This window comes from Molossus molossus, unplaced genomic scaffold (genome assembly GCF_014108415.1).
Source record: "Molossus molossus isolate mMolMol1 unplaced genomic scaffold, mMolMol1.p scaffold_m16_p_6, whole genome shotgun sequence".
In the NCBI taxonomy this organism is placed as follows: Eukaryota; Metazoa; Chordata; class Mammalia; order Chiroptera; family Molossidae; genus Molossus; species Molossus molossus.
The window spans coordinates 87286049-87313642 of record NW_023425399.1 but is presented as its reverse complement, the minus strand read 5'-3'; the positions used below and the strand labels follow the sequence as shown (position 1 = coordinate 87313642).

At 37.9% G+C, this 27594-nt stretch overlaps 1 protein-coding gene and 1 long non-coding RNA gene across 6 annotated transcripts in view; one reads left to right on the top strand and one right to left on the bottom strand.

Annotated features, from left to right (window-relative positions):
• Nucleotides 1–27594, bottom strand: part of GALNT1 (polypeptide N-acetylgalactosaminyltransferase 1) — a 104875-nt gene that overhangs the window by 18916 nt on the left and 58365 nt on the right. For all 3 annotated transcript variants that reach the window (XM_036244436.1, XM_036244435.1, XM_036244437.1), the window contains 6 exons: nt 16275–16441; nt 11230–11437; nt 5414–5584; nt 3314–3431; nt 1850–2030; nt 440–579 (listed from right to left, as the gene is read on the bottom strand). In XM_036244436.1, the coding sequence (XP_036100329.1) occupies nt 440–579; nt 1850–2030; nt 3314–3431; nt 5414–5584; nt 11230–11437; nt 16275–16441 (985 nt within the window). The remainder of the gene's footprint in view (nt 1–439; nt 580–1849; nt 2031–3313; nt 3432–5413; nt 5585–11229; nt 11438–16274; nt 16442–27594) is intronic.
• LOC118618273 overlaps nt 1–27594 on the top strand; it is a 59302-nt gene that overhangs the window by 20323 nt on the left and 11385 nt on the right. The gene's annotated exons all lie outside the window — the stretch shown is intronic.

The following is a 27594-nucleotide window of genomic DNA, read 5'->3' as shown; positions in this document are numbered from 1 at the left end:
AAAAGAGTGCTAAAAATACAATTAATTACAAATGATCTTGTAAGTTTCCTTGGCAATTCTTTACAATTTATTATATTACTTTGAAGTTCTTCAAGATTTGATTCAGCTAATTAACACTAGGACATTAACTATAGGAGTATATGGTTTCAATTAAACGGGTCAGTTTGTTAAAATGAGAAGTCTATGGAAGACACTAATATGTTGTAACAAAGTACAACTATAAAAGGGGTAGAACCCTTTTAGAAAACATAACATGATAAAAATTAACAAGGTTTCAAGTTATGAAGTAGACTGTGTCAACTAACAAGAATTTTTCCACACTTGTGATTATGTAATTTTAATATGAAGGTACTAAGTACTCCTTGTTGAAGTTTAACCTCTATTGATTTTGATATATAAGTGAGAATGTAATAACCACATAGAATACATTTTTTTTTACCTCTCCCAAAGAGAAATAGTGACGTGGAATCTGAGAATCAGGGTAAATATTCTCTAGGTACCAAGAGAAAGGTTGGCATTGGAGTTTGTGTCTTAGGCCAAGTCTTGATGCTATATCTCCATAATCTACCTTCGTAACACCTGTTAAAAGAAATAAATGACTGAATTACTAATGTTCTGTTGGGTAACACATTTCTATTTATGTATTTACATCTAAGCCAGAGGAATGGGAAAAGTGGCACCATTTTGGTGATGTGTGACTATACCTGTGATATATCATAAATCCACTTCTCAAGTGTAAAACAAGGAAATATATTAGTATATATTTTTCCAAAAAATAAATAAATGTATGTGAGAACGATATACATGCTAATAATAATGTAAGTTATAGCCCGGCTGGTGTGGCTCAGTGGTTGAGCATTCACCCATGCACCAAGAGGTCGCTGGTTCAATTCCCAGTCAGGGCACATACCCAGGTTGTGGGCCCAATCCCCATGGCGGGGGGTAGGCATTCAGGAGGCGGCCAATCAATGTTTCTCTCTCTCCCTTCCTCCCTCTCTCTGTAACATCAATAAAGAAAAAAAAAGTTACATGTAATCAGCAAACTTTAATATGTTAAGGCAAAAACAAAAACTGAGATTTAATTTGCCCAAATATTAAACAGAAATCAAATAGGACAATTGTTTTCCATCAGGTTTCTTTCAAACAACTCACTGAATTGTGCACCCTGCCACTTGACAGTCTTGTATAATTAAAAAATGAAGATGGAATGGTAACACTGTCAGGAAGATGTACAGCTGATGGAATAGCTATTCCCACAAAACTTAAGAGTAGAGAAAATTCCCTTGAGGCATGCCACTGGGTTCTGGACTGGCCCTGAGATTCTCAGTCCTTTCATATCAACTTTAATGTGGAGATTAGGTTAACACACACACACAAGGAAAACACCTGGTCTAACAGTAATTTCTGCAATAATGACCTGGATAATTCATTTTATTGTTAATAACACATTATACCAGGCATTCTGCTAAGTGCTTTCTTTAAATCCTCACCTGAGGATATGTTTTTTATTGATTTTTAGAGAGAAAGGGAGAGAGAGACACTTATTAGTTGCTTCCCGTACTTGCCCCTGAACCTGCAACCTAGTTATGTGTCCTGACCAGGAACAGAACCCACAACCCTTTTTTGGTGTACGAGACAATGCTCCAACCAACTGAGCAACCTGGCCAGGGCTGCTATGCCCTTTTTATACTGTGCATGATTTCATTTATTTCTTACGATGACTTATGCAGGTAACTGTTTCGCCTCTGCTCAAAGCTTTTTCCTACCTCTTCTTACCTCTCCTCAGAAGGCATTAGGGTCAGGGACAAGAAAGTTAGTCTTGTATTTCTAATGCAAAAATAATGCTAACCTGGAGAAATTATATAGAAGAAATTCTTGAATTCATCCATCCACACTTCTGCGAGTCGTCTGTTATTTTTATTAATAATCTGTCCTGTGCCTCCTGGAAACGTGTAAGGTGTAGCTTTCCGAAACACATGTCCAACATGTGAGCAAGTAACGATCTCCAAAGTTCCTCCACATTGCCAAATCTGAACACAACACCAAAGAAGACTAGTTTTAAACACTGATAGTTTAAAAAGAAATTTGTTTGCATCTGTTGAATTTCATACTTGGAATTTCACAGATTCAAGGGCACATAGTAGAGCTCCTGTTATATGGTCATAAAACCAGTACTTCCTCAGGAGCAAGCCATTCTCTAATTTTTAGTCTTGATTAAGCCAGAGTTGAAGTTTAAATTCAGAGAAGATAGGTTAAAGGCTAAATACAGAAAAAACATGAGGTCTAGGGCAGTATTTTCCTAACTGCAGACCATGACTCATAAAAGGATCATAAATTCAAATTTGATGAATTGCAACCAGTACTTGCTAACAAGGACATACTGTTTCATGAAATGTTTGTTTTGTGTGTTATGTGTCTATAATGAATAATGTATTTATTAATGTGGTTCATGGTCAAAAAAAACTTAGACCACGGAGTATTCAGCCAGATTCGTCCTATTTGTTCCTCCTCCTCCTCCAAACCTGTGTCATAGCCTGTACACTGAATAGAACCTAGGAATCTAAACTGAATCTCTCACAAGTTATTCAGTGAGACAGTAACAGCACACTTTGTTGTCCTTGTAAGCATAAAAACAAAAAGGGGATAAAAGATCAAGTATGGTTTCACATCCTTATTTAATGAAATTATCCTTTTGCTCCTTTCAAAATACATTTTCCCACAAGCTAAAAATCTACCAACTGCTTACAATTAAAACGTATTTTGAAAAGTTTTGATTTCGTTAAACATTCAGTGTATCTACTTTAACATATTCCAAGGATCATAAAATGATGAAGCTGGATAGGATCTCTGCGATGATCTGGAGTCCAAACCTCTCCTTTTATAAGAGGGCAAAGATATCCACTAAAGTAACTAGCTGGCTTAGATTACAGTGCAGTTAGAGTGTGGTTTCCACTATAAGTTATATGTCTAAAAATTGATTATGTTTAGAAATACAGAATGTCATTTACATAATATGTTGATTATTTTTAGAGCTTGAATTACTTCCTTGAAAATAACAGAAATTTAAAACAAACAGGGAATCTTGTATAAGTTTTATAGGTAGACTATTAAGATAACAGAATTATTTGCTTAAAACAGTTTATAATAAACCCTTAATAGTTCTGCCAACCTTTAATGGACTAAAGGCTCTGAAGTCTGGTTAAACTCATACTAGATTCATTTTTTTTTAATTTAGCAATAATATGAACAATTAAAGCATATCCATACTTAAGTTTAAATAGATTACTTTTTTCAAAGGGAACTACTTACTTACCCTAAAGGAAATTTCTAGGTTTTCTCCTCCCCAAATATCCATTCCAGCGTCATATGTTCCAATCTCCTGAAAGTAATCTCTGTCTATTGAAAAAAGGCCTCCTGCCATTGTAGGTGTTCTGAAATTCAACCATAATATTATACTGTTAATTGTAACAATTTAACATTTACAATCAGTTTTTGTTTTTAAAAGTCATTTTAAAACTACAGAATAAATGCTTATTCTTACACTCTTCAGAAACATTCATAGCTTCCCTGGGGTTTTCTTTGTTTTTACGCTGTTACTTGGTTTTCAGACATGATCTGGCACCCTGGTCATGCTGTCACCACTTCTGCCTGGACATCCTTCTCTCCAGTTCCAAGGGCTCTTCCGGTCTTTAATACTTTTCTTGGTCCTCAGGTCCTGACTGAGCATCCACCCAGAAACTCCTTAAATTGAAGCTATTTCTCAAAATCCTCTCCTCTGAGAGTGCATCTACTCCATAGTTTCTAGCAACTATAACACACCAGGTTCTAAAGAGTGGCAAATATTGCAAAGATATAAGTTTAAACAGGATGAAAACAACATGGCGCTTTCCCTATACTTAATAAAGACCTTTAAGGAAAGAAGGAGATGAAGTACAGAATAAAATCTATATATCCTTCCAAAGGAATCATCATCCTGACCAAGTATGGTATATCCTCAGCAAACCAGGAGCCCAGTTTATCAAAACATGGACCACGTATGCAGAGCAGGTGGGAATAGGTGGAATTTAGCAGAGAAATGATAATGAAAGAGGTTTGGAGTGAGTTGAAGAAAAAATAGGCTCCAGCTAGGAGAAAACAATTAAATTCCAGGGAAGAAGACACACCATCGAGGTTAAATTATAGGATAATTTGGGCCACCTCTGTAACTCAACTGTGTACTCATTCCATGCCCTAGTGAGGGTGGCATATTTGCTTTTCCAGTAGAAAGAGTTTCCACAAAATAAGTTAGGACTTATTTTGATTTTAGAAGAGAAAACGTCTAACATAGTAGGAGTTAAAGGAAATAGGCCAACACCCAGAGTTATCATTTAGTAAAGGGGTTTCTTGACCTGGGTTTTGGGGTATGTCTAAGTTTTCTAGAATTATATGCCACATCTTCTATTTGCAATATGTGCACCCGCCCCCGGAGGAGACATAGCATTTATCAGATTTTTCAAAGAAGTCCATCATTTATGAAATGTTTAGGAACATTTGGCTTAGGTGGTAATTTTATCTGTCAGCAAATGAGTGGGAAAGATCAGAATTATTGAAACCTCTCTTGTACTTTGTCAGAAATGGACTTGAATTCAAGGGAAGGCAGATCTGAGAGGCCCAGGATAGGAGAAAGCTAAAAACCTGGTTTGGAAAGAACGACACTTGCTACAGAAACAACAGTAGGCTGGTGCAACTGGAATAAATCCCAGGATGGATTAGAAAGCTCAAGGTCTCAATTTAAAGATCCTAAATAGCAGGAAGATTTTTACCCCTTTCTGAAAAAACATCTATATATGGCCAAATGCAGAACAAAAGAAAATTCAGAAGTACATTAATGAAAATTCTTTTTTACATGTCTGTCAATTCTAGTCATTTTTATATTTAAAACAAGTTTTTTTTAACCGTACTAGTCAGTCAATATCATCCAGATGGTGCAAGTCTGAATTTATAATCTTATATTATGGTATATTTTCTAGTATTTGCAATTTTAAGTAATGTTTTCACATATTAACACTTACAATTAAGGAGTAGTTCGATTCAAGTTCAATATTATCCTTAACAACTGAATTAAAGCATAAATCTGACAAAGAATTGCAAAATGTTGTTCATATAGGAATGAATGAACATATGCACAGCACCATCATTTCTCATGTGCACTAGATTTATATAAACAAAAAAATTCTAATTTTATTAATTGATCAAGGGGAAAATCCCTCTTTAAAGTAATGATATATATGAAAAATGGCTCTTAACTATATATATGGTACCTATATGCTTCATGTCCTTCAAAATACACTTATAATCCTTAAAATATGATTCCCAAAACTTCACAATCTCCTGCCAATAACATTCTAGAGAAAATGTTTGACAAATTATTTACCTGACAGGAAGAGTCCGATCACCTTTCCTTCTGTCCATTTCTCTTTGGGGAACAGGATACCAGCGAAAATTGAGCTTCCAGTTGAATCCACCATAGGTCATATCAGAACCTGCCATGTACTCAAAAGTATCATCACTGATCACATCAATGATAGGACACACCACCGTTTTCCTAAAATCATAAAGGCAAAATTTTAAATCTTTAAAAATTTTCCTTTTTGAGGTCTACTAGAATACTGGAAATACTAAGTGTTTTTAAAATAAGAATATATTCCATAATGACTGTTAAAAGGCTATGGTGAAAAGATTTCCTGCTGTATCCTATCAAGCTAGTGTCATGATTATTTATCATATTTGTTTATAACTTGTTGATAATCTTCCATTTCTTTTTCATTTATACATATCTGCCACCAAACTGCCACCATGTCTGGTATTTTCACTGTAGGCATTGCTGAAAATGTGTTTGCTCGGGCATTTTCAATGCATAACTAATTGGCCATGATAAAAGACATTAAAACATATGACATAATAAAACATGAAAATATAAATAACAAAATTTTAAAAACTTTATTTAAAATGTGTGTAGATTCATGGCAATACTGCACAAATAACTGATTTTATATTGTGGATTCGACCTCTGGAAAATGTGGGTTCTACTCTCCAACTTCAAAGAGGGCTCTCAGCCTCTCTTTCTCCTCCCAACAGAGTGTGCTTCAAAATAGGAAAAACCAACTTTTGGGGCAAATCACTATCATCTGAAAGAAATGCTAACTATTTTAAGACTACCACCATGTCTACTTATCACTGTATAGACAGACCATTGGAGAGCTAAGATTTACATATCATATAAAAATGGGAGCCCTGGCCGGTTTGGCTCAGCGGTTAGAGCATTGGCCTGCGGACCAGAGAGTCCGGGTTCGGTACCTTGTTGCAGTTTGTCCCTGGCCCCGGTTGGGCTTCTGTGGGTCGATGTGTCTCTCTCACATCGATGTTTCTCTCTCTCTCCCCCCTTCTCTCCCTCCTGCTCTATCTGAAGACAAATGCAAAAATGTCCTCAGGTGAGGATTAAAAAAAAAAAGTAACTCTAAGAACTTTGTCAATGGAGAAATGAAAAAAATGAAACCAACAAACCAAAACTGTTAACCAGCCATTTTACCTTTTTTACTACAGCTGATTGATTCATCAATAGAGAAATGAAATAAAAAAAAAACAAAAAACCCCAAACTGTTAACCAGCTATTAAATCTTTTTATGGGAAAATTGCCTTACAGCCAGTTAGTCACACAGCAGAATGCTTGTGGCAAAGGTGCTACAGACAAAGTACCTAAACCATCCGGCACATATAAAAATACTGCAAATACTTCTATGGTTTTAAAAAATACTTTTACTAACTACATATTAAATCATTTTAAGCTAATAATTTTCATAATAAACAATTCTTAAACATCTGTGTATTCCTTATGATTTTTTGCAATGAAGGTATCAAGTGAACATGTTCATATAGATATTTTCACTTCTGCTTTAAGAGGAAACTCCCAGGAGTGAGATTACTGAACTAAAAGAAGGAACTTCTTTGTGGCACTACTCTTTAATGCTTTCCAAAAGTGATAAATGTAATTACATATATATTTTCCCCTACAGTTTCCCTAAAATAGTATTAACTTTGGATACCATTTTCTTACATGTTTCCTAATATAATGTTAAATTGTATCTCAGGATTTTAAAATTTATTTTGTGCCCTGGCCCATTTGGCTCAGTGGTTAGAGCGTCGGCCTGCGGTCCAGAGAGACCTGGGTTCGGTTCCCGCTAAGGGCATGTACCTTGGTTGCAGTTTGTCCCTGGCCCTGGTTGGGTCGTGCAGGTGGCAACCACTAGATGTGTCCCTTTTACATCGATGTTTCTCTCTCTCTCTCCCTCCCACTCTATCTGAACAAAATATTGAAAAATGTCCTCGGGTGAGAATAAAAAAAAAAAATTAATTTTGTAATTATTAAAAAGGATATATTCCTTCACAAGTGTTATTTGATCAAATTGTCTGATCATACACATTTAAAATTTGTTCAGTTGACAATGTGATATTTGTTATAAACCTGAAAACACTCACCCATGATCACAGCCCTTTCTAAGGACAGGTGCCCTACTCAGCCCTTGGCAGCCACATTTTAGAGTATGTGATATCTTCCTCCTCCAACTGATGTCTTATTTACCAAATCTTTCCCTCCTTTCAAATCATGAAGATATTCTCCTATATTGTTTTCAAAAAGAATTATAATTTTGCTTTTCTATTTGTCTTTAATGCTCAATGAATTGATTTTGGGTTATAATATGCAGTAAGTATCCAACTTCATTTATTTTCCTTATGCATAACCAACTGTTCCAACACTGTTTATATAATGGTCTTTTTTTTTTTCTTTTGCTGTAATTATCAGTGCCTTTTCTGTCATAAAGTTTCCATATAAACATGGGTGGTTTTTAAACACTACTGTTTCACTGGTCAATTTGTGAATTCCTGTATCATACATCGCTGCTTTAATTAATATAGCTTTAATGTAAGACTTGGTATCTGCTAGGACAAGCCCCAATGTACCTGAATCCCCTTCTTCAGGAGAGTCTTAGCAATTTTTTTTTTTAATATGCATCTCCCTATAAATGTTAGAATTAGCCAGTTTCTCTGAGCAAATTCTGTTGAGATTTCAATTGGAAATGCTTGAATTTATAGATTAATGTGGGGAGAGCTGATATTTTTTAAAATTGATTTTTAGAGGAAGGGAGAGAGAAAATCATCTACATAATGTGAGGGTGAAATACCCCCTACCGGGGATCGTACCCACAACTCAGGCATGTACCCTGACCAGGAATCTAACTGGCAACCTTTTGGTGCACAGGACGAAGCCAACCAATTGATCCACTCTGCCCAGGGCAAGAACTGATATCTTCTATCCATGAACATTATGCCTCTCTCTACTTAGATTATTTTCCAGTGAATTTCAATGGTTTTCTATTTCATTTATATTTTGTTAAACATATTCCTAAACTATAGCCTATGATTTCCATTTCTATTATAAATGGTATTTCTTTTTTTAAAAATTATATGTTCTATTTCTTGCTGGGGAAGAGAAGGCAACTGCCTGCCTTTTCTATTGTGATCGATCTTATGTTTAGCAATATTGCTAAATTATTATTTCTATAATTTTATGCATAGATTTTTCGTTATAGAAAGAACACTCTGGCCCTGGCCGGTTTGGCTCAGTGGTTAGAGCATCAGCCTGTGGTCCAGAGAGACCGGAGTTCAGTTCCCACTAAGGGCATGTACTTTGGTTGAGGTTTGTCCCCGGCCCTGGTTGGATTGTGTGGGTGGCAGCCACTCGATGTGTCCCTTTCACATCGAAGTTTCTCCCTCTCTCTCTCTCTCTTCTTCCCACTCTATCTGAACAAAAAATGAAAAAGATGTCCTCGGGTGAGGATTTAAAAAAAAAAAGAAAAAACACATCATCTGCAATTGATAACACCTGTTATTTTTTTTTTTCCTTTCCAATACTTACTATTTATTTCTTGTATCAATGTAAAACCTAAATCTTCTAATAATCCTGAGTAACAGCAGTAATTCAGGGCATCCTTATGTTGCTCCACATCTTTGAAAAAATACTTTCAACATTTCTCCATTAATATGGTGTTAGCTTGCTAAAGATTTGTTGCTTTTTATTTATTTTTTAATCCTTGCCCAAGGATATTTTTCCATTGATTTTCAGATAGAGTCGGGGGAGTGGGGGAGATTTGTTGCCTCCCTCATGAACTGGGCTGAGGGACATGCCCTTGACCAGAACTGAACCTACGACTCTTTGGTCCCCAGGCCTGGCGCTCTGACCGCTAAGCCAAACCAGCCAGGGCTGTTGGTATTGTTTTAAGATGTACTTTCTGAGATTATTAAATTTCCCTTCTACAACAGTTTGCTAAGTAGTTTTAATTATCAATGTACCCTTTTTCTGTATCTACTGAAGTGATCACAGAGTTTTAATGATGGATAATCATAGTTTCAGAAATATGTTAATGGGGCATAATATATAAATTGGTTTTATATTAACCTAAACCAATTGGTCATATGATATATATGTGCTCATATATAATTGCCCCCCCCCCCACCCCGTTAGACTAAGTTTGCTGGTACTGTGATATTTTTGTATTTGCACTAATGAGTAGTTTTGAGTAATTTTCAATGTACATATTTTCTGGTTTTCCTATCAAGGTTATACTAGTCTCATAAAAAAGAGTTGAACTGGTTCTCTATTTTTCTATTTTCTCTTTATAAATTCTTAGGAGAGATTTGTTTCTCCTTCTCACTTACACTGAGGTACTGATGTCATGACCCTAGCTTTATACAGGGGTTTGCTATTCATTTTCCCACTTTAGGCAGGGCCTAGGCCTTGTTGTCTCTGTCTTTCAAGGCAGAAGCTCAAGTTCTGCAGAAACCATACAAGTGAAAGCTTTAGTGCTTGAACTGCTCACTTGTTCTCAACTTCGGTGCCAAGTCAGCGATGCACTTAAAACCTTTTTGTTTTGTTTTGTTTTGCATTTTAGCTTTTCAGCTGGAAAAGTTATTCGGGATCCCTAATCTACCCTACAGCCCAAATGAAGTTGTTGTAATTATTATTTCAGCCAATTACCCTTTCCCATTTCTGTGTCACCTCACACTGCTTTTTCATGGTTGTAGACTCCTGCTTTATAAAGGTTAAGTGTAGTCTTTATGCAAGCAAATACTTCCTAAATCAGTCATCTATTACTTATAGAAAACAATTTACAGATATTCTGTTCCTTCTTCAGGCAATGGTCTTCCTGAAGCTGCTGTATCTTCTTAAGTTGGTTTTTCCTATTCATCTTAAACAGGGAAAGATTTAAGTCCAGCAGTTGCTAACAGAAAAGATGTAATGGCTTTAACTTGCACTATGCTCCACTTGACTAGTAAAGATTAGCCTGCTAAAATCTAAACCTCAGCGTTTAGTTGACACAGACAGGCTCTAGCTCAAACTGTGATGACAAACAGAAATTCAACTAATATAGGTCTGGCTTATTTTGTGTATTAGGTGCACTCCTGATACACAATATAAGCCACAGCCCAGCAGATCATTCTTTTAAAAATGTGCATTATGGCCCAGGCCAGGTGGCTCAGTTGGAGTGTCGTCCTATGCACCAAAAGGTTGTGGGTTCGATCCTGGTAGGGGCGTGTATGGGAGGCAACTGATAGATGGTTCTCTCTCCTTCCTCTAAAAATTTCAATAAAACATACACTTGGGTGAGGATAAAAATAAATAATGTGCATTATGACAGACAGTGGGCATGCAGTTCCCAAAGCTCTTCTTGGTGCTTTTCAATACGCAATTAAGCATTTCAGGATGTAACATGTATCTCCCCACCCCCCTTCTACTTCCTGCTGTACTACAGTTCCAGTAAGGATGCAGACAGAGATGGGATGACCTGCATGCCTCAGTGTTAGTTTTAAAGGGTAGGAACAAGTAAATGATTGTATCCTACCTTCCCTGAGTTCACTGTCCATCTGTTCTGCTCCTGCTCAGTGACCAGAGTATATACACAATATACATCTTAACAACATGCTTCCTAATCCATCCTATTAACAAAGTTTGCAAACATTCCTTCCAGACATTAGAATGTGGTTTTCTTCATAATTAGCTTAGAGGGCTCTTCATGGGTATTTTAAAGGAAACTTCTGAGGAAATTATTTTTGAATTTATTCACAAATATAGAACTTACCATATAGTTTAGGACAAATGCACTGAAAACAAGTTTATAGACTCCAGAAAATTACCTGTCTTGTTTGATCCTGGCTAGGAGAGGCTCCAGCCATCCCACTGTACACTCACAGTGAGCATCTAAGAAAGTGATCACTTGGCCTTTAGATACAGCAGCTCCTTTTAATCTAGCTCTAATCAATCCAGAACGTTGTTCCATTCGAATTACATGAACTGGTACTTTTAATTTTTTCACATAACTCTCTAGAGGTCTTTTCAAAAAGTCTGGAAAATTAACAAAACAAAAATAATGTGAAAAAAATGGTGACCTGGCATTAATCTAGATGTAAAACAATTTTGATCTGCAATATTCATTCAATAGGTTGAGCACTTCCAGTGAGGCTATCTGACTCACAAACCCACTTTGCTATAGGGAACCATTCTATCTCCTGAGAGAAAGCACTAGGGCTACCTTATTACATGAGGAATTAGGAGAGAGCCTTTAGGTTTAGGCTCAATCAAAGATAGGCATGTTACCACATTTCTCTAAGCCATTATTAGTCAGGCTTAATTCTGCTTTTTCTACTCATGCTTAAGGATCAGGTACAGAATGAATACAGTTCAAGAGCATTAAATCCAGACTGTGATAGAGAAAAGGAACAGAATATGCAATAGCTGTTAGAGTTCATAAAATTGTGGGGTTTCATCAAAGGTAGAAACTAATTGTCATATTAATTACTACAATCTTTGATTAGTAGTTCTTTTATCAGGAGGCAGGAAGTGAGGTCAAGCTTAGAAGAGAAATACTGGATTGTAATTGCAAGACCAAATACAGATTCTTAACAGATAAGCATGTCTAAGTAAAAACAGTTTTAAGAGGAAAGGGGAAAAGGGAAAGGGAGAGGAAGTGGGTATATGAAATTAACAACTCTCTCAGAGCCATGAAGATAGAGGTTATGACCCTAAACCAAGGATGTCCTGCCTCAAAAGTACATAACTGACTTTAAAAAGATGAAAAGGCCCAGGTCGGTGCGGTTCAGTGGTTAGAGTGTCGGTCTGTGCACTGAAGGTTCTCGGGTTTGATTCCAGGTCAAGGGCACGTACCTGGGTTGCAGGTTCAATCCCCAGCCCTGGTCGGGGTGCATGTGGGAGGCAACCAATGTGTCTCTCTCCCACCCCCCTCCCACTCTCTCTGAAAAAAATCAATGGAAAAAATATCCTTGGGTGAGGTTAAAGGGAAAAAAAAAAAAAAAAAACAAGAAAAGGCTCAGCTTCTTCAAAGCAAAAGAAAAAAATTTTCCGATCTGGTTATTATGCCAGAGAAGCTACTGATGGTGGTATGGCCAATGTCTTTCCAACTAGTCCCCCACAATGGGTATGAGGATAATCTTTCTCTAGGCAAGGAAAAACTCCAGATGGAACTACTGGGACTCTGATGACTAACTTTGTCCCACTGGACTCAAATAATGGGAAGGTCACCTGTAAATCCCAGGTATACGTATTAAGGGACTCTTTAACTACTAAAAGTGGGGATCCAAAGGGTTCTTGTCTAACTGGTCAGAAGAGAATTTTGGCCGGCAGGTGTGGCTCAGTGGATTGAGCATTGTCCCATTGACTGAGAGGTCCTGGTTCAATTCTGGTCGGGGCACATGCCTGGGTTGTGGGCTCAATCCCCAGTGGGGGGCGTGCAGGAGGCAGCTGATCAATGTATCTCTCTCGTTCCCTTCTTCTCTAATAAATCAATAAAAAACATTTAAAAAAATAAGAGAATCTTGTTTATTAGAATATCTTTACAGCTGATAGCCTATAAAGGGATGCCTAGGCATCACTCCATCAGGGAGTGTGAGGCCGTTAGAGAATGCGAGTGACACGGACAATTTCACTGCTCATAACAAAATTTAAGAACGTTTAGCCAGAACTCTAAAGAGCTGTAGAAAGAGCACGTAACTTAGAGTCTAATAAATCTGACTCCTATTCCCTACTAAATAAGAACCTCCATTTAATATTTGTATAAAATGAGAAAAAACAACAGTCGTCTCAGATGAGGAACAGTCTATCAGTTCCAAGTCTTAGGATAACATGAGATGACCATTACATAACTTCTGACATAGACCAGAGATTCACCCAGACTATCTTCACTAGAGATCCTGTAACAGTAAAGTTACAAGCCCTTGGTTTATACTAAGCCTTATTTTCCTCATCAATAAAACAGAAATAATTACAGAATCTACTTCATACTTCTTTAATAAATGGAGCTACTGACAACTCAACAGGTTAACTGTGAAATCAAGTATCCTGAGGCCATGAGCAGACTATAGTAATTAGGAAGCCTGCACAGACAAGAAGTGAAAGCAAGGATTAACTGACTGGTAGATTACTCATTCATTCATTAAATAAATCTGTTTACTAAATAACAGGCACTATGGGTACTGAGGGGGAGATAGAGGTGAACAAACAGACCTGATGGAGTATAGAGTCTAGCTGGGGGACAGGAGACAGTCATGAACAGACAAGTAAACAATTAAATCTCTGGTGGGAGCTGTGGAGGAGGACAGTGTCTTCTGAGTTGTGTTCAGAGGGATATAACCTGATCTTGGGAGGTCAAGGAAGGTCTCTTTAAATATAACTTGATTCTGAGTAAACATCTGAGCTGAGCTGTGGGCATGGGGTAGGCAGGGAATGGTTCAAGATATGACTGAAGATGCAGGAAGAAGTCAGGTAATACCAGCCTAAGAGGAAAGATTTTATCAGAGAAGTGACATAATCAGATTTGCATATTTAAAGGCTCACTCTGCATGCAGCATGGTGAGCAAATGAGGTAAGGTAAGAGTGTGTGTGAGACTAGTCTATTTCACCAGTCCAGGTGAAAAATGATGATGCGTGCTGTGTCTCATGAAGAGGAAAAAGCAAACTTAGAGAGATACTTAAAAATAAAGAGCTTGCTCTGCTTCCTGAGCCCAACAGTTAAACCCCTAAACAAGACAGCCAAAGAAAATTATATTAGATAATTCTCAATCCATATAGCAAGACTACAATTATAACCACAAAAACGTAATGCCTAGTTGTTTCCAAATATCAGAAATGGTGACCTAAGCTCCTAAGGTTTTCTAGGCAGGAAGATAAAGGAGAAGAAGAGCCTGATGGAGGCTCTGGGATAACAGTTAGGGACCCTGCTAAGTGACAAAGAGCCCCAAGTGAAGCAGTGAAGTAAATGTCTGCCCGCATGTTTCCTCTTACAGAATAGAGAAGGGAAAAAAAATAACTGGCGTATGTGACTTTCTTTGTCACTTTAGAGTTGTAGGCACATGTGTCTTTCTAATTAGGCCACATTCTACAAAAACTTATAATTCCACACAACTTTCTCAGGCACCCAACAGAGTAATAGAGAAATCAGGGGAGGAAATGAAAAAATAATTCATTTCACCTTAAGAAAAATCTCTCTCCTTGAGGAATATTTAGTTTAGAAAATACCAACATATGAGTAAACAAAACACGAGTCACTTGCAGTAAAGATGTTTGTACAGATCACTGTATAAATGAACTTCAGTTAATTTTCTTAAAGGATTAATTAACTCCTAGCAAACAATTATCCACATGAGGTTTATACTTCTACTGTCAACAGTAATTATTTGTTTTAAGTGTATTCTTAATTTATAACAGCTCTAATTAATTTTGCCATTAATAACATATTATACTATTAAATAAATGATTATAAACTATCTCCTTAATTAGACTAGGGAGATAAACTATAAGGTATGTGAGAAGGTAGGACTATAACTTATTCTTCATTTACATCTCTATAAACTGGCAAAGTATTAAGATTTAAATTATTAATGTGCAAACTGCTCCCAATAATTAGGGTATGAAGCTATTAAATTTAATCATAGTTATATGTACATATTTAGTGTGGGCATAGGAAGGAGAAGATATAAAATGTGACTAAACTATCTTAGCAGATGCAATGAGAGATTAGGCAAGAGAGTTGAAGATATTAGCAAAAGAGTTGAAGATATTACCAAAAAAATGATGGGTCAAGAAGTTTAAGGCTGATAAAGAAGGGAAGGAGAGCCATTTTTTTTTTTTTTTTTAGTTCCCTCCAATTTTTTCTTATGTGAGCTTAGGAATATTAGGGGAATACATGACACCAGTGATCCTAAACAGATGTGCTGGGTGGGGAGAGGGGAGCCTGGGAAATGCTGGATAACTGCATTGAACAGGTGGCTTTACTGATGGACTAAGCAAAGCCTTTCCTACATTACCTAGTAGTGTGCAATCTCCAAGGATTCAGAATAATGTAGGACCTAGGTACTTTCATTTATTTATTTATTTTTGGTACGTGCCCCTAGCAGGAACCAAACCCAGGACTCTCTGGTCTGCAGGCCGATGCTCCAACCACTGAGCCAAACTGGCCAGGGCGGGCCTAGGTACTTTTAATTAATATACCTTTCCAAAAAGAGCACTTCATAAAACAGTTTGAGAGATTCTAAGCTCACAAAGAATTCTGAGATTCTTGGAAGAATATCTGGGGAAGAGTCACTAGAGATTTATTATGAACCCAGAGTCATATACCACTTTTTCTTAATTTCCTTCCTCATCCTTTTCTGCATCTAACTATAGATCACCCCTGAACTTAAAAGCTGGAGTAAATGGGGAAGCCTATGAAGAATCCAGAGAACTAAGGCTCACCTGCTAAGGCTTCATTTTGCTGTCACAAACAATTCCTACTGTACACAGAACTAAGTATCTCCATTCGTGGCTCTAAATAAGATTTAATCTCTCTCCAATGACTCGGGGCTGCAGCTTCCCACAAAGAAAATCCTAATAAAACGATGTGGATTTATTCACTATTCTACATAAATGTTTATATTATACAGCATTATTTCTTTTTTAAAACAAAATTAAGATGAAATACAAATTAAAAGCTAATTAAAGTAGTATTTTAAGTTTCACAGTGTGTACTTTTTTTTTTTTTCATATGTGAAGGAGTCCAAATGCCACAAATATTTTTAGGATATATTAGAAGTTTGTATAGCTACTCAGTTAAAAGTGATAGCAATTAGTTGTTTTAATCCTTAATGACAAAAGGTGTAGCATATTATTGGCATTACAATTTAAAATTTACCTCTTTCACTGGCATCATCTACTAGAACAATTTCTTCTAGCATGTGTCTTGGTGAGCGATTAATGACACTATGGACAGTTCGCAGAAGCGTGCTCCAAGCTTCATTGTGGAAAACAATCACCACACTTGTTGTAGGAAGATTATCTGGATACACCTTTGTTTTACACCTAGAGACAAAGCAGATACCTTTATAAAAAGTGACTGTTAAGATAGCACAATGAATGAATCCAGACTAGAACAGATAACAGAATAATACAAACAGTTTGCTATAGTGGTGGGATTCTTGGTAACTTTTCATTTATTTAAGTTTTGGTTAATGTTGCATGCTTAATAAATAGTACCCATTTAAAGTTATCTGTTTAAATTTAAATTATTTTAAAGAGGTCAATAGTATTCTTAAAATCAGGTATCTCTCCCTAATGAGTGTTTTCTGCTGATTCAGTTTAATACAGAATGCACTAAGGCTATGCCATCAATCCAAAACTAAATTTATCTCAAGAATCCAATTGGACAAAAAAAAAATCATAACCATTAGAATCTACACAATTTAATAATTTAAGCAAAAATATACCTTTCATAAAAGAAGAGAACTAATATTCACTATCTATGGTACACTAGGCACTTAGGTGTTCTACTAATTTTGTGAGGTACTTGGAGCCATATTTCACAGCTGGAAGCAGAGGACAGGCACAGCCAGGGAGTGGCAGGGCCTGACTGAGGACTCCACAGTCCATGCTCTCCTGACCAAGCTCTTAATGCTGCCTCCTCCATACTGAAATATCAACATGCATCTTGTTTAGTAAAGACAGTGCCTAGAAATGCAATCATCAGAAAGACCAAACACACTAAAAATACATGCACACAGAATCGATGTATTAACTATATATTTCTAGCACCTTGTTTTAGGCAACATGGTCTCTTTTTTAAATCTTGTTAGCTAGATGAAACTACTAGATAACAGGTCAGTATAGTAACAGTAGCAAGTTACCAGATATCAGGGATGTGCTTTAGAACATAAACACTCTAACTCTTTCTTAGGTACCCACCAAATTGTAACTGTTACTCCAGCCTTTTCTTTCCTCCCTTTTTCCTGCTCTATAGCAACCTCCCCAAACCCTGTGGTCTCTCCAATATCATCTGTTATTACCTGTCAATGGGAGTGAAGAAAGAGAAGAAGGGGGGAGGAAATGAGAAAAATATCAACAAAACCCCTCTTCAGAAGCTGCCACAACTATACTTATTGAAAGCACCACCCTACGGCTGCTGGTTGGCAGCAGGAAGAAAAAGAAAATGGAAGGTTAAAAAAGTTGAAAAGGTTAAGGGGTTGAATAAAAAAAATAATAGGAAGGGGAGTTTACTATAGGGGCTCCATGAAAGTGGTCCCCCTTCTCTCCAAGGGGAAATAAATAGCTTCCCCTGTCCTCTTCATTAAGTTCCATTTTAGCTCCTCCCATCCTCTTTACCATTCCCAAGACCCTCTTTTCAGAGTTTGGTCTCCATCTCCTATTATTAGTAACCTCACTATCTATTCATTGACCCAAAAGACCCATAACCTCATTTCTACATCACAGTCCACTTCTCTCTCCTCCTATGATCATTCCAAGATCCACTGAAGGCCACCACACAGCCTGCCACCCTACTATACCTCCCTGCCTCCAAATCTGGGCTGCAGAAGTGAGGCCAAAAGACTAGTTGCATAGGCTATGGGATAATGTGTCCTTAGCATTCCAAATAATACTTCTGAAAATAGTTTCTCATTAAAACTCTTTTGTGATAGATCGATTGATCATTAGTACTATGCTTCAGGTACATCATAGGTGAGAGCCAAGACATTCATATATATATGTTTTCTTTTATCCTCATCCGAGGACATTTTTGCACCTATCTTCAGGTAGAGCGGGGAGGAGAGAGGGAGGAAGAGAGAGAAAGAATCATCGATGTGAGAGAGCCACATGGAGTGGTTGCCACCACATGACCCCACCGGAGCCAGGGACAAACTGCAACCAAGGTATGTGCCCTTAGCGGGAACCGAACCCAGGACTCCCCAGTCCGCGGGCCGACATTCTAACCACTGAGCAAACTGGCGAGGGCAAGACACTCATATTTTTATGGGAAGACACATCCTGAAAGCCTGACTCATAGTCTACTTGAACAGGACTTTGAAGTCAGGAATGGCCTGTATATGGGTAAAAAAAGCTCAGAAAAAGTTTCTGGTATTATTTAACTGATCGTATTAAGTCATATATGATCTCTTTTTCCCAAATTTATCCTACTTGTTATTATAAGAGAATTGGGAAACAGAAAATAGCCAAGGCGACTACAAAGCTGCTAGCTTACCAAAACAACAAGAAGAACAAAACTAAATGAAACATAAAAGATGATGGGCAAATGCACAGCATATAAACAGCATCATTAGCCATGTGCAAGGTTTGGAAGTGGAAAGGAAGAAAACAGAAAAATCTGACACAGCAGGTTCTGCATAAGAGACATGATAAGCCAGAGTTATTTCTTGGATAATATGTTAAAGAATTAAATTCTGAAATTGTATGGAAAGGAGGTAAGAACGCTAGAAATAAAGAAGACTAAAATGGAAATTGTTTACAATAGGATGGAAGAACCAAAGAAGCAATACAAATATTAGGGTTCTAATAAAAGAGAAAATAATTTCTTAAATCAAACAGTTAAATTTAATCGTTTAGAGAACACAACAAATTCATAAATAGTCTCTCAAAACAAAATAGAAAATGGAGAGAGAAAACATCCCCATGTTTATGTAAAAGCATAACAGATCTCAGAACAGATAAACATATATACTCTCCTCAACCTGGGAAAGCCACAAAGCACTTGAGAAGAACCAAAGATCCTTTCAGCATCTAGCTAAGCTTTTCCCATGGAGGGACCGCCTGTCCTTGTGGAGGTAAGAGTGAGGGGTCCCTAGAGGGTGGGGGACACAGAGCTGAGGATGAGTAGGAAGGACACAGGAAGTGTTATAAAGCAGCTTTCACCCACCCTGTCCCAACTGAGTCATGAATGAAAATTAGCCAATGTAAGGTTGTACTACTTTTTTTAAGTTATGTATAGCGTTATGGGTTAGAAAGAGAGGAAAGAATCTTAACTTTTTATTGAAATAAATAAATAAATAAATAAATAAATAATAAATAAATAAATATATATATATATATATATATATATATATATATATATATATATATATGAAAGCTGACAAGTCATAGTATGTACTGAATGAATTTCCACAAAGTGAGTGCAACAAGTAGTCAGCACTGAGGTAAACAAACAGATGGTTACCCTCACTGCAAGAGGCTTCCTCTGTGCCCACCAGGAATGTATGAATTCCAAATGCATCTTTGTCAGCACTTAATACTGTCAGTAATTTTTATTTTAGCTCTTTAAATAGGCATAAAATGGTATCTTATTATGGTTTTAATTGGTATTTCCCCAATGGCTGTCTTTTCATGTGCATATTTGCCATCCAAATAGCATCTTGGGTGAAGTGTCAAGTTCATCGACATTTTACTGCATTCAACTTTTTAAAAAAATTGGGGTGTGTGTTTTGAGAGTTCTTTATTCTAGGTACGAGTCCTTTATTGAAACTATGGTTTTCAAATATTTTCTCCCAGTCTGTAGATTGTCATGTCTTTTTTTTAAACAATGCTTTAAGCAGAGTGAAAGCTGTAAAATCTAGTGTAATTCAAATGATCCATTTTGGTTGTTTTATTTCTTTTTTAATGAAATCAGGCTTTTGGTGTCATGTCTGAATACTCTCTGCCTAATGCCAGCTCCTGAATATTTTCCCTTAAAATTATAAACTTTTAGGTTTTAGATTTATATCTATGATGAAATTAGAGTTAATTTTCATGTAACACATGAGATTTAGGCCTAGATTAATGTTTTTGCATTTGAGTATCCCATTGTTCCAGCACCATTTGTTGACAAGAGAATCTTTTCTCTATTGAATAGCTTTTGTATCTTGTCAAAAATCAAGTAGCCATATTTGTGTGGGTCTATTTCTGAACTTTCTTTTTCTGTTCCACTAATCTGATTTCTTTCTCTCTGCCTATACCACATTGTCTTGATTACTGTAGTTTTATAATAAGTCTTTAAATTGGGTGCTGTATGTCTTCAAAGTTTATTCTTCTTCAAAATTATTTTAGCTACTCTATTTCCTCTGCTTTGCCATATAAAATTTTAAATCCCTTGTTGGGATTTTTAATGGAATTGCATTAAATCTGTGTATCTGTTGGGGGAGAATTGACATCTTTCATGTTACGCGTTCCAGCACAGCTAGAACACTGAGGCTTTAATTTCCTTACTCTGCTGCACACTTCCTATGACTGTGTCTGTGTTCTTGGTCAAGCAGAGGAGACAGAAAAAGACAAGCCATGGGGATTCTGCCCGGGCTCTGGAGACAGAGATCCTCTGGTTAGAGAGCAGATTTTAGTTGCTTGCCTGGCTACTGCTCCCATAGCTGTGCTGCCTTGGCAATATTGGCTAGGGGCTGGAAAAACAGAGAGCAGAAAGAAAGCAGGGAGTGAGGAAGAGGAATAAATAGGGATTTCTCCACTCTTAATTATTAAGAGATCCCTTTCTTGCTCCTGAGACCAGAAAGTGAGGGCTACTCTTGGGGCTCCCTTTCTGCACCCAGTATATACTTCTGCATATTGGACAGCCTTCAAGTACAATGTGGAACAGAAGTAGAGAGCAGACACCCTTTCCTTGTTTCTGATCTCAGGAGGAAAGCTTTCAGTCTTGCACCATTAAGTTTGGTATGCCATTAAAAACACAATTCATAAAAGAACTGATAAATTTGACTTTATCAAAATTTTAAAATGTTGTGCTTCAAAAGGTACCATTAAGGAAATAAAAATACAAGGAACAAACTAGGAGAAAATATTTGGAAATCATTTATCTAACAAAAGATTTGTATTTAGAATACATAAAGAACTGTTACAACTCAGTAACAGAAAGACAAATAATCCAATTAAATGTGGGCAAAAGATTTAAAGAGGCATTTCGAAAATATAAAAATGTAAGTTCATGAAAAGATCCTCAAAATCATTTACTCATTAGGGGAATGCAAGTTAAAATCACAATGAAAGACCACTTCACACTCAGTAGGAATGGCTATAATAAAAAAGATAGTCAAAAAGAAATATTGGTGAGGATGTGTAGAAACTAGAACACTAATAAATTGCTGATGGGAATGTAAATGGTGCGATCACTTTGGGAAAAAACTTGGCAATTTCTTACATAGTTAAAATAGTTACTATATGACCCAGCAATTAGGAATCTACCCAAGAAAAATGAAAACATATACCCAGCCTGGTCAGAGAGACTCAGTTGGTTGGAGTGCTGTCTGGTGCACCAAAAGGTTACCGGTTCCATTTCTGGTCAGGGCACATACCTGAGTTGTGGGTTTGACCCCCCAAACAGAGTTCATATGGAGGGTAACCAATCAATATTTCCCTTTTTCTCTCTTCCCCACCGTCCCCACCTCATCTCTCTAAGCAAGGATTTAAAAAAAAAACACAAAATATCCACACAAACACTGTACACAAATGTTCTTAACATTATTCGTAATAGCCAAAAAATAAATGTGGTAGAGCCATACAACTGAGTAACACTGGGCAATAGAAAGGAACAGGAATACATGCTATAACATGGATGAATCCCAGATGCATTATGCTCAATGAAAGAATCCAAACATAAAGACTACATATTTATGATTCCATTGATATGAAATGTCCAGAAAAGGCAAATCTATACAGATAGAATTCAACAGTGCTAAGTAAATCCTGGGGCTGCGAGTGGAAATGAGTGGCTACAAATGTACACTACAGATCTTTGTGGGGCGATGGAATTTTTCTAAAAGTGGTAATGTTTGCATAACTGCAAATTTATTGCAAATCATTGAAATGTGCACTTTAAATGAGTGTATTTTCTGGTACCAGGTAAGGTGATTAAGTGAACTCCACTCTGCCTCTCCCAGGGAGTGAAACTATAAATCCAATGCAAGGAGCAGCCACTTGAGGGGGCTCTGAAATGCAAATGGTAACAGAATTCGAAGTTCCACCAAACCAGTGGTGAATTTTCCATTTTTCTCCCTCTGGCATTAGCTAGCCTGCACTCAATGGCAGCCCCTTAACTAAAAATGTGCATGGATGCACAAAGAGCCCCAAGAGAAGCTCTCTTTCTGGTCTGAGGAACTAGAAAGGTAGATACCACCCCTCTTCTCTCTCCCTCTTCTCCTACCCTAATAAATTTGAGTTTGAGAAGTACTAGATTAGGGTAGTGAGTCTCCTGGTTGGTAGGATGTCTGTAGATATGAGAATTACCTGAGCAACTTTATTTAGTTTTTTGTTTGTTTGGTAATTTTTGCATTTATCTTCAGATAGAGTTGGGGGGGGGGGAGAGAGAGAGAAATATCGATGTGAGAGACACATCAAGTGGTTGCCACCCACACGACCCCAACTGGGGCTGGGGGCAAACTGCAACCAAGGTACATGCCCTTAGCGGGGACCGAACCCTGGACTCTCTGGTCTGCGGGGCCAATGCTCTAACCGCTGAGCCAAACTAGCCAGGACTAGTTTTTTCATTTTTTTTTTTTAATATTTTTTCTTTATTGATTTTAGAAAGAGAGGAAAGGAGAGAGATCTAGAAACATCGATGAGAAAGAACACTTACTGGCCGCCTCATGCATGCCCCCCACCGGGGATCAGGCCCACAACCTGGGCATGTGCCCTGATCAGGAATCGAACCGGTGACCTCTTGGTGAATGGATTGACACTCAACCAGTGAGCTTAAGCTACACCAGCCAGGCTATTTAGTTTTTATTTGATCAAAGGACATGTACATAGCTTAAAGAATAAGCAACCATCCAAAACATGTTTTTAAAACAAAAAAACCCTGGCTAGTTTTGCTCAATGGTTAGAATGTCGACCCGCAGACCAGAGAGACCCAGGTTTGGTTCCTGCTAAGGGCAGGTACCTCAGTTGCAGTTTGTCCCCGGCCCCAGTTGGGGTCGTGTGGGTGGCAGGCAGCCAGTGGATGTGTCTCTCATGTCGATGTTTCACTCTCTCTCTCTTCCTCCCTCCCTCCCTCCCTCCCTCCCGATATATCTGAAGATAAATGCAAAAATATCCTTGGGTAAGGATAAAAAAACAAAGAAAGGCTGTTCCCTCACCTCTGCCATTTCCCCCTCCCCATAAAGCAAACCACTTGCAATTCTTTTTTCTACTTCTCTTGACATTTACTTCCATAATTCTAAGTACTATACCTGCATTTTTACTTGCTGATTTTTTCCCATAGTTCTAGATATTACATATTCCCTCCTTACTACAGGAGGGTTTATTTCATTCCTACTCCTAACCCAACACATACATTTGTGGTCCTTTAGTCTCCCAATGTATGTAAGTTTGGCTATATTGTTACTTAATGTTTATATTAGGACTAGGTAAAATGCTATTCATAGCTGATTTGTATATTATGAATACTTTTTCTTTACTGCACAGCATTACCCTCCACTTCACTCTGAGCTTTCGTTTTTCTTAGTTTTCTATATATTTGTCACTAAATCAAACCCAGACTCTCTACAGATTGTCTACACAGTCACTTAAGATGTTCCCAGCTATAATTAATATCAGTGAAATATCCTTAAGGAAACCTCTCCTGAAATTTATTGGGCTGGCTACCTCCATGCCTATGCTGCTGTCATGGGAGCTCGCCCTTCACCACTGCCTGGGGGTTCTATTGTTCCTCTTACACACTGGATCTCCTGTTTTCTTCTTCCTTAGTTTACCCCCCCCACACACCCCTTTTTTTGGCCAAGAGCACAGACTGAGAAAGGATGAGGGGAGATGGGCACATTTTTCAAACTACCATAGTGGGCTGATGCTATTAATGGGAGTGAGTTAAACAATGGAGTGGAATTGGAGTTGACTGTAAATCCCTGGGTGTTAAACAATGAGTCAAAACACAAGTGGTTTCATTTGTCCCCTATCTACAACACTAATTAAAAGATGACCTCTATAATGAGCACTCTTGTTATGTGTGTGTGAATGAACGGATTACTGAATAAACTCTAATGCATAAAATTCACTATACGTTCTAAGAGTTATCTTGAGTCCCTGCCTGAGCGAGTCATAGGTGTTTCAGGAAATAAAGAGATTATTAAATATGCTTAGGAGAGTGTTCATCTCAGCAAGACTGGGCTTACCAGAGAATCCACATAAATACCTAACAATTCAGGAATGCAGAACAGAAATCCTTTGAAAAATTTTTTTCTATTTTTCTACTGTTCAAGTCCCATTCTACTTATCTTAACCATCCTACAGCCTGAAATGGCATTATCTCACTTTATCCTTACAACAACACTTAAGACAGAGGTATTATTCCCAATTTTACAGATGAGGAAACAGGTTTAGTGAAGTAAATACACATATATAATACATCTGCTACTCCATGTCCCTTTGAGCTATGATTTTCAAGGTATTCTTTGTCATCCACCATATTGAGCTTGTCCCTACCATTTACTAAGGCCAAGTCTCTCTATATATTTATCTTTATTGTTGAATGTATTACAGATGTTCCTCATTTTTCCCCCATTGATCCTCTCCTCCCCACTCCTGCCCCCTCCTGCCTTTTCCTACACTGTTGTCTGTGTCCATTGGTTATGTAAATAAGTTCTTTGGTTTATTTCTTCACACCCCCAACCCCCTTCTTTTTGAGGTTTGTCAGTCTAGCAACCAATTTGTTCTTAATCCCTTCACCTTTTTCACCCATTCCCCCAACCCCCCTCCTATCTGGCAACCAACAAAATGTTCTTTGTATCTATGTTTCTGTTCTGCCTGTTCAGTTTGTTTGTAGATTACTTTGTCGTATTCATTGCCATTTTGTTTGTTCATATATTTCATCTTTTCTTTAAAAAGACCCTTCAACATTTCATATAATGGTTTGATGGTGATTAACTCCTTTACCTTTTTCTTGTCTGGGAAACTCTTTATATGACCATCGATTCTAAATGACAGCTTTGCAGGATAGAGTAATCTTGGTTGTAGGTTCTTGCTTTTCATCACTCTGAATATTTCTTGTCACTCCCTTCTGGCCTACAAAGTTTCTTTTGAGAAATCAGCTGACAGCCTTATGGGAACTCCCTTGTAGGTAACTAACTGCTTTTCTCTTGCTGCTTTTAAGATTCTCTCTGTCTTGAACTTTTGCATTTTGATGATGATGTGTCTTGGTGTGGGGTTTGGGGTTCATCTTGTTTGGGACTCTCTGTGCTTCCTGGACTTGTATGTCTGTTTCCTTCACCAAGTTAGGAAAGTTTTCTACCATTATTATTTCAAATAGGTTTTCGATTTCTTGTTCTCTCTCTTCTCCTTCTGGCACCCCCAAGATGTGAATGTTGGCATGCTTGAAGTTGTCCCAGAGGCTCCTTACACTATCCTCATTATTTTGGATTCTTTTTTCTTTTTGCTGTTCTGATTGGGTATTTTTTGCTTCCTTATATTCCAAATTGATGGTTTGCTTCTTGGCTTTACCTACTCTACTATTGAATCTGTGTAAATTATTCTTTATTTCAGTTGGTGCCTCCTTCATTTCTGACTGTGCATCCTTCATTTCTGACTGGTCCTTTTTTAAGCTCTTGAGGCCCTCACTAAGTTTGTTGAGGTTTTCACTAAGTTCATTGAGGTTCTCACTAAGTTCACTGAGCATCCTTATAAGCAGTATTTTGAACTCAGCCTCTGTTAGGTTGCTTATCTCCATTTCACTTAGTTCTTTTCCGGGAGATTGTTTTCTGTTCTTTCATTTGGGACCTGTCTCTTTGTCTCCTCAGTATGGCTGCCTCCCTATGTTTCTTTCTCTGTATTACTTAACGAGAGGTATGGGGCTAGCTGAGACCAGATGCTGCTTGTTTGAAAGAATTTAGGAAAACTGAAGCAGGATCCAAGACAGGCCAATCCTATGGTTAAGCAACTAGCAACAACTTGGGTGGGCCTGAAAGTTGGGTGGGGTGGGGTCTCAGTGAATCACCAGGGCGGAGCTACCAGTGTGAGCCAGGTTGCTGGACTCCCACATATGGTGACTGTCTGCCGCCCCAGGGCAGGGCTCACCAAAGGAACAAAGGCCTCTGATAGCACCTTTGTCCCGGAGAAATCCCCCTCTCCAGCCCTCACTCCATGTCAAACAGCTCAGTTCTTCCCTGTATGTCTTTGGTGCCCCTCAAGCTGCCTCCCCTCCAAGCTTAGAGGGAACAGGTCTGAGTAAGTCCATGCACGGGCCCTTTAAGGAGCCACCTGGGGCTCCATCAGCCTCAGCCTCCCTGAGCCTCAGTTCCCACTGGTTTTTCCACCCAGAAGTTATGGGGGCTTCTCTTCCTGGCACTGAAACCCTGAGCGGGGCGCCTGGTGTGGGATGGGGACCTCTCAGTCCTCAGAGATGACCGTCCCAGCCGACGTATCCTCTTGATTTTTATGTGCCACACGTGGATGTGGGACTAGCCGGTCCACCTCTGCCCCTCCTACCAGTCTCAATGTGGCTGCTTCTTTAATTCCATAGTTGTAGGACTTCCATTCAGTTTGATTTCAGGCGGTTTTGAATGAGGGTTGTTCTGTAGTTTAGTTGTCACTTTGATGTGGTTGTGGGAGGATGCAATACCGCGTTTACCTACACCACCATCTTGACTGGAAATCTCTCCAAGTCTATATTTCTTAAGATGTCTGGGTACCTGCCTGGCAGTGTTTGGCAATGTTACATCTTTTCTCCTGTGTTCACTCATTCAGGCAAGATCAATAAAGATCTAACCAAAAAAGTAGTAGTAAAGCACATTGATTGAGATTACATGTTTTGTCGCTGACAAATTTCACTTGGGTTGCTTATTAACCATCCTTGGCACAAATCATTTAATCTCCCAAAGTCTGAGTTTCCCCAGTAAACTGGGTACACTATTATTGTTTAAATATGATCAGGTGGCCCTGATCGGTTTGGCTCAGGGGTTAGAGCATTGTCTCGTGAACCAGAGAGGCCCGGGTTTGGTTCCTGCTAAGGGCACATACCTCATTTGCAGTTTGTCCCCGGCCCCAGTTGGGGTCGTGTGGGTGGCAACCACTCGAGGTGTCTCTCACATCGATGTCTCTCTCTCTCTCTTCCTCCCTCTCTCCCTGTCCCTCTATCTCAAGATAAATGCAAAAAACAATTAAAAATAAAAATATATGATCATGTGTATAATGCCTGGAACATAATAAACACTAAATAAATGGTATTGTTATTACTTCGTAAGCATCTAAGATTAATTATATAGAAT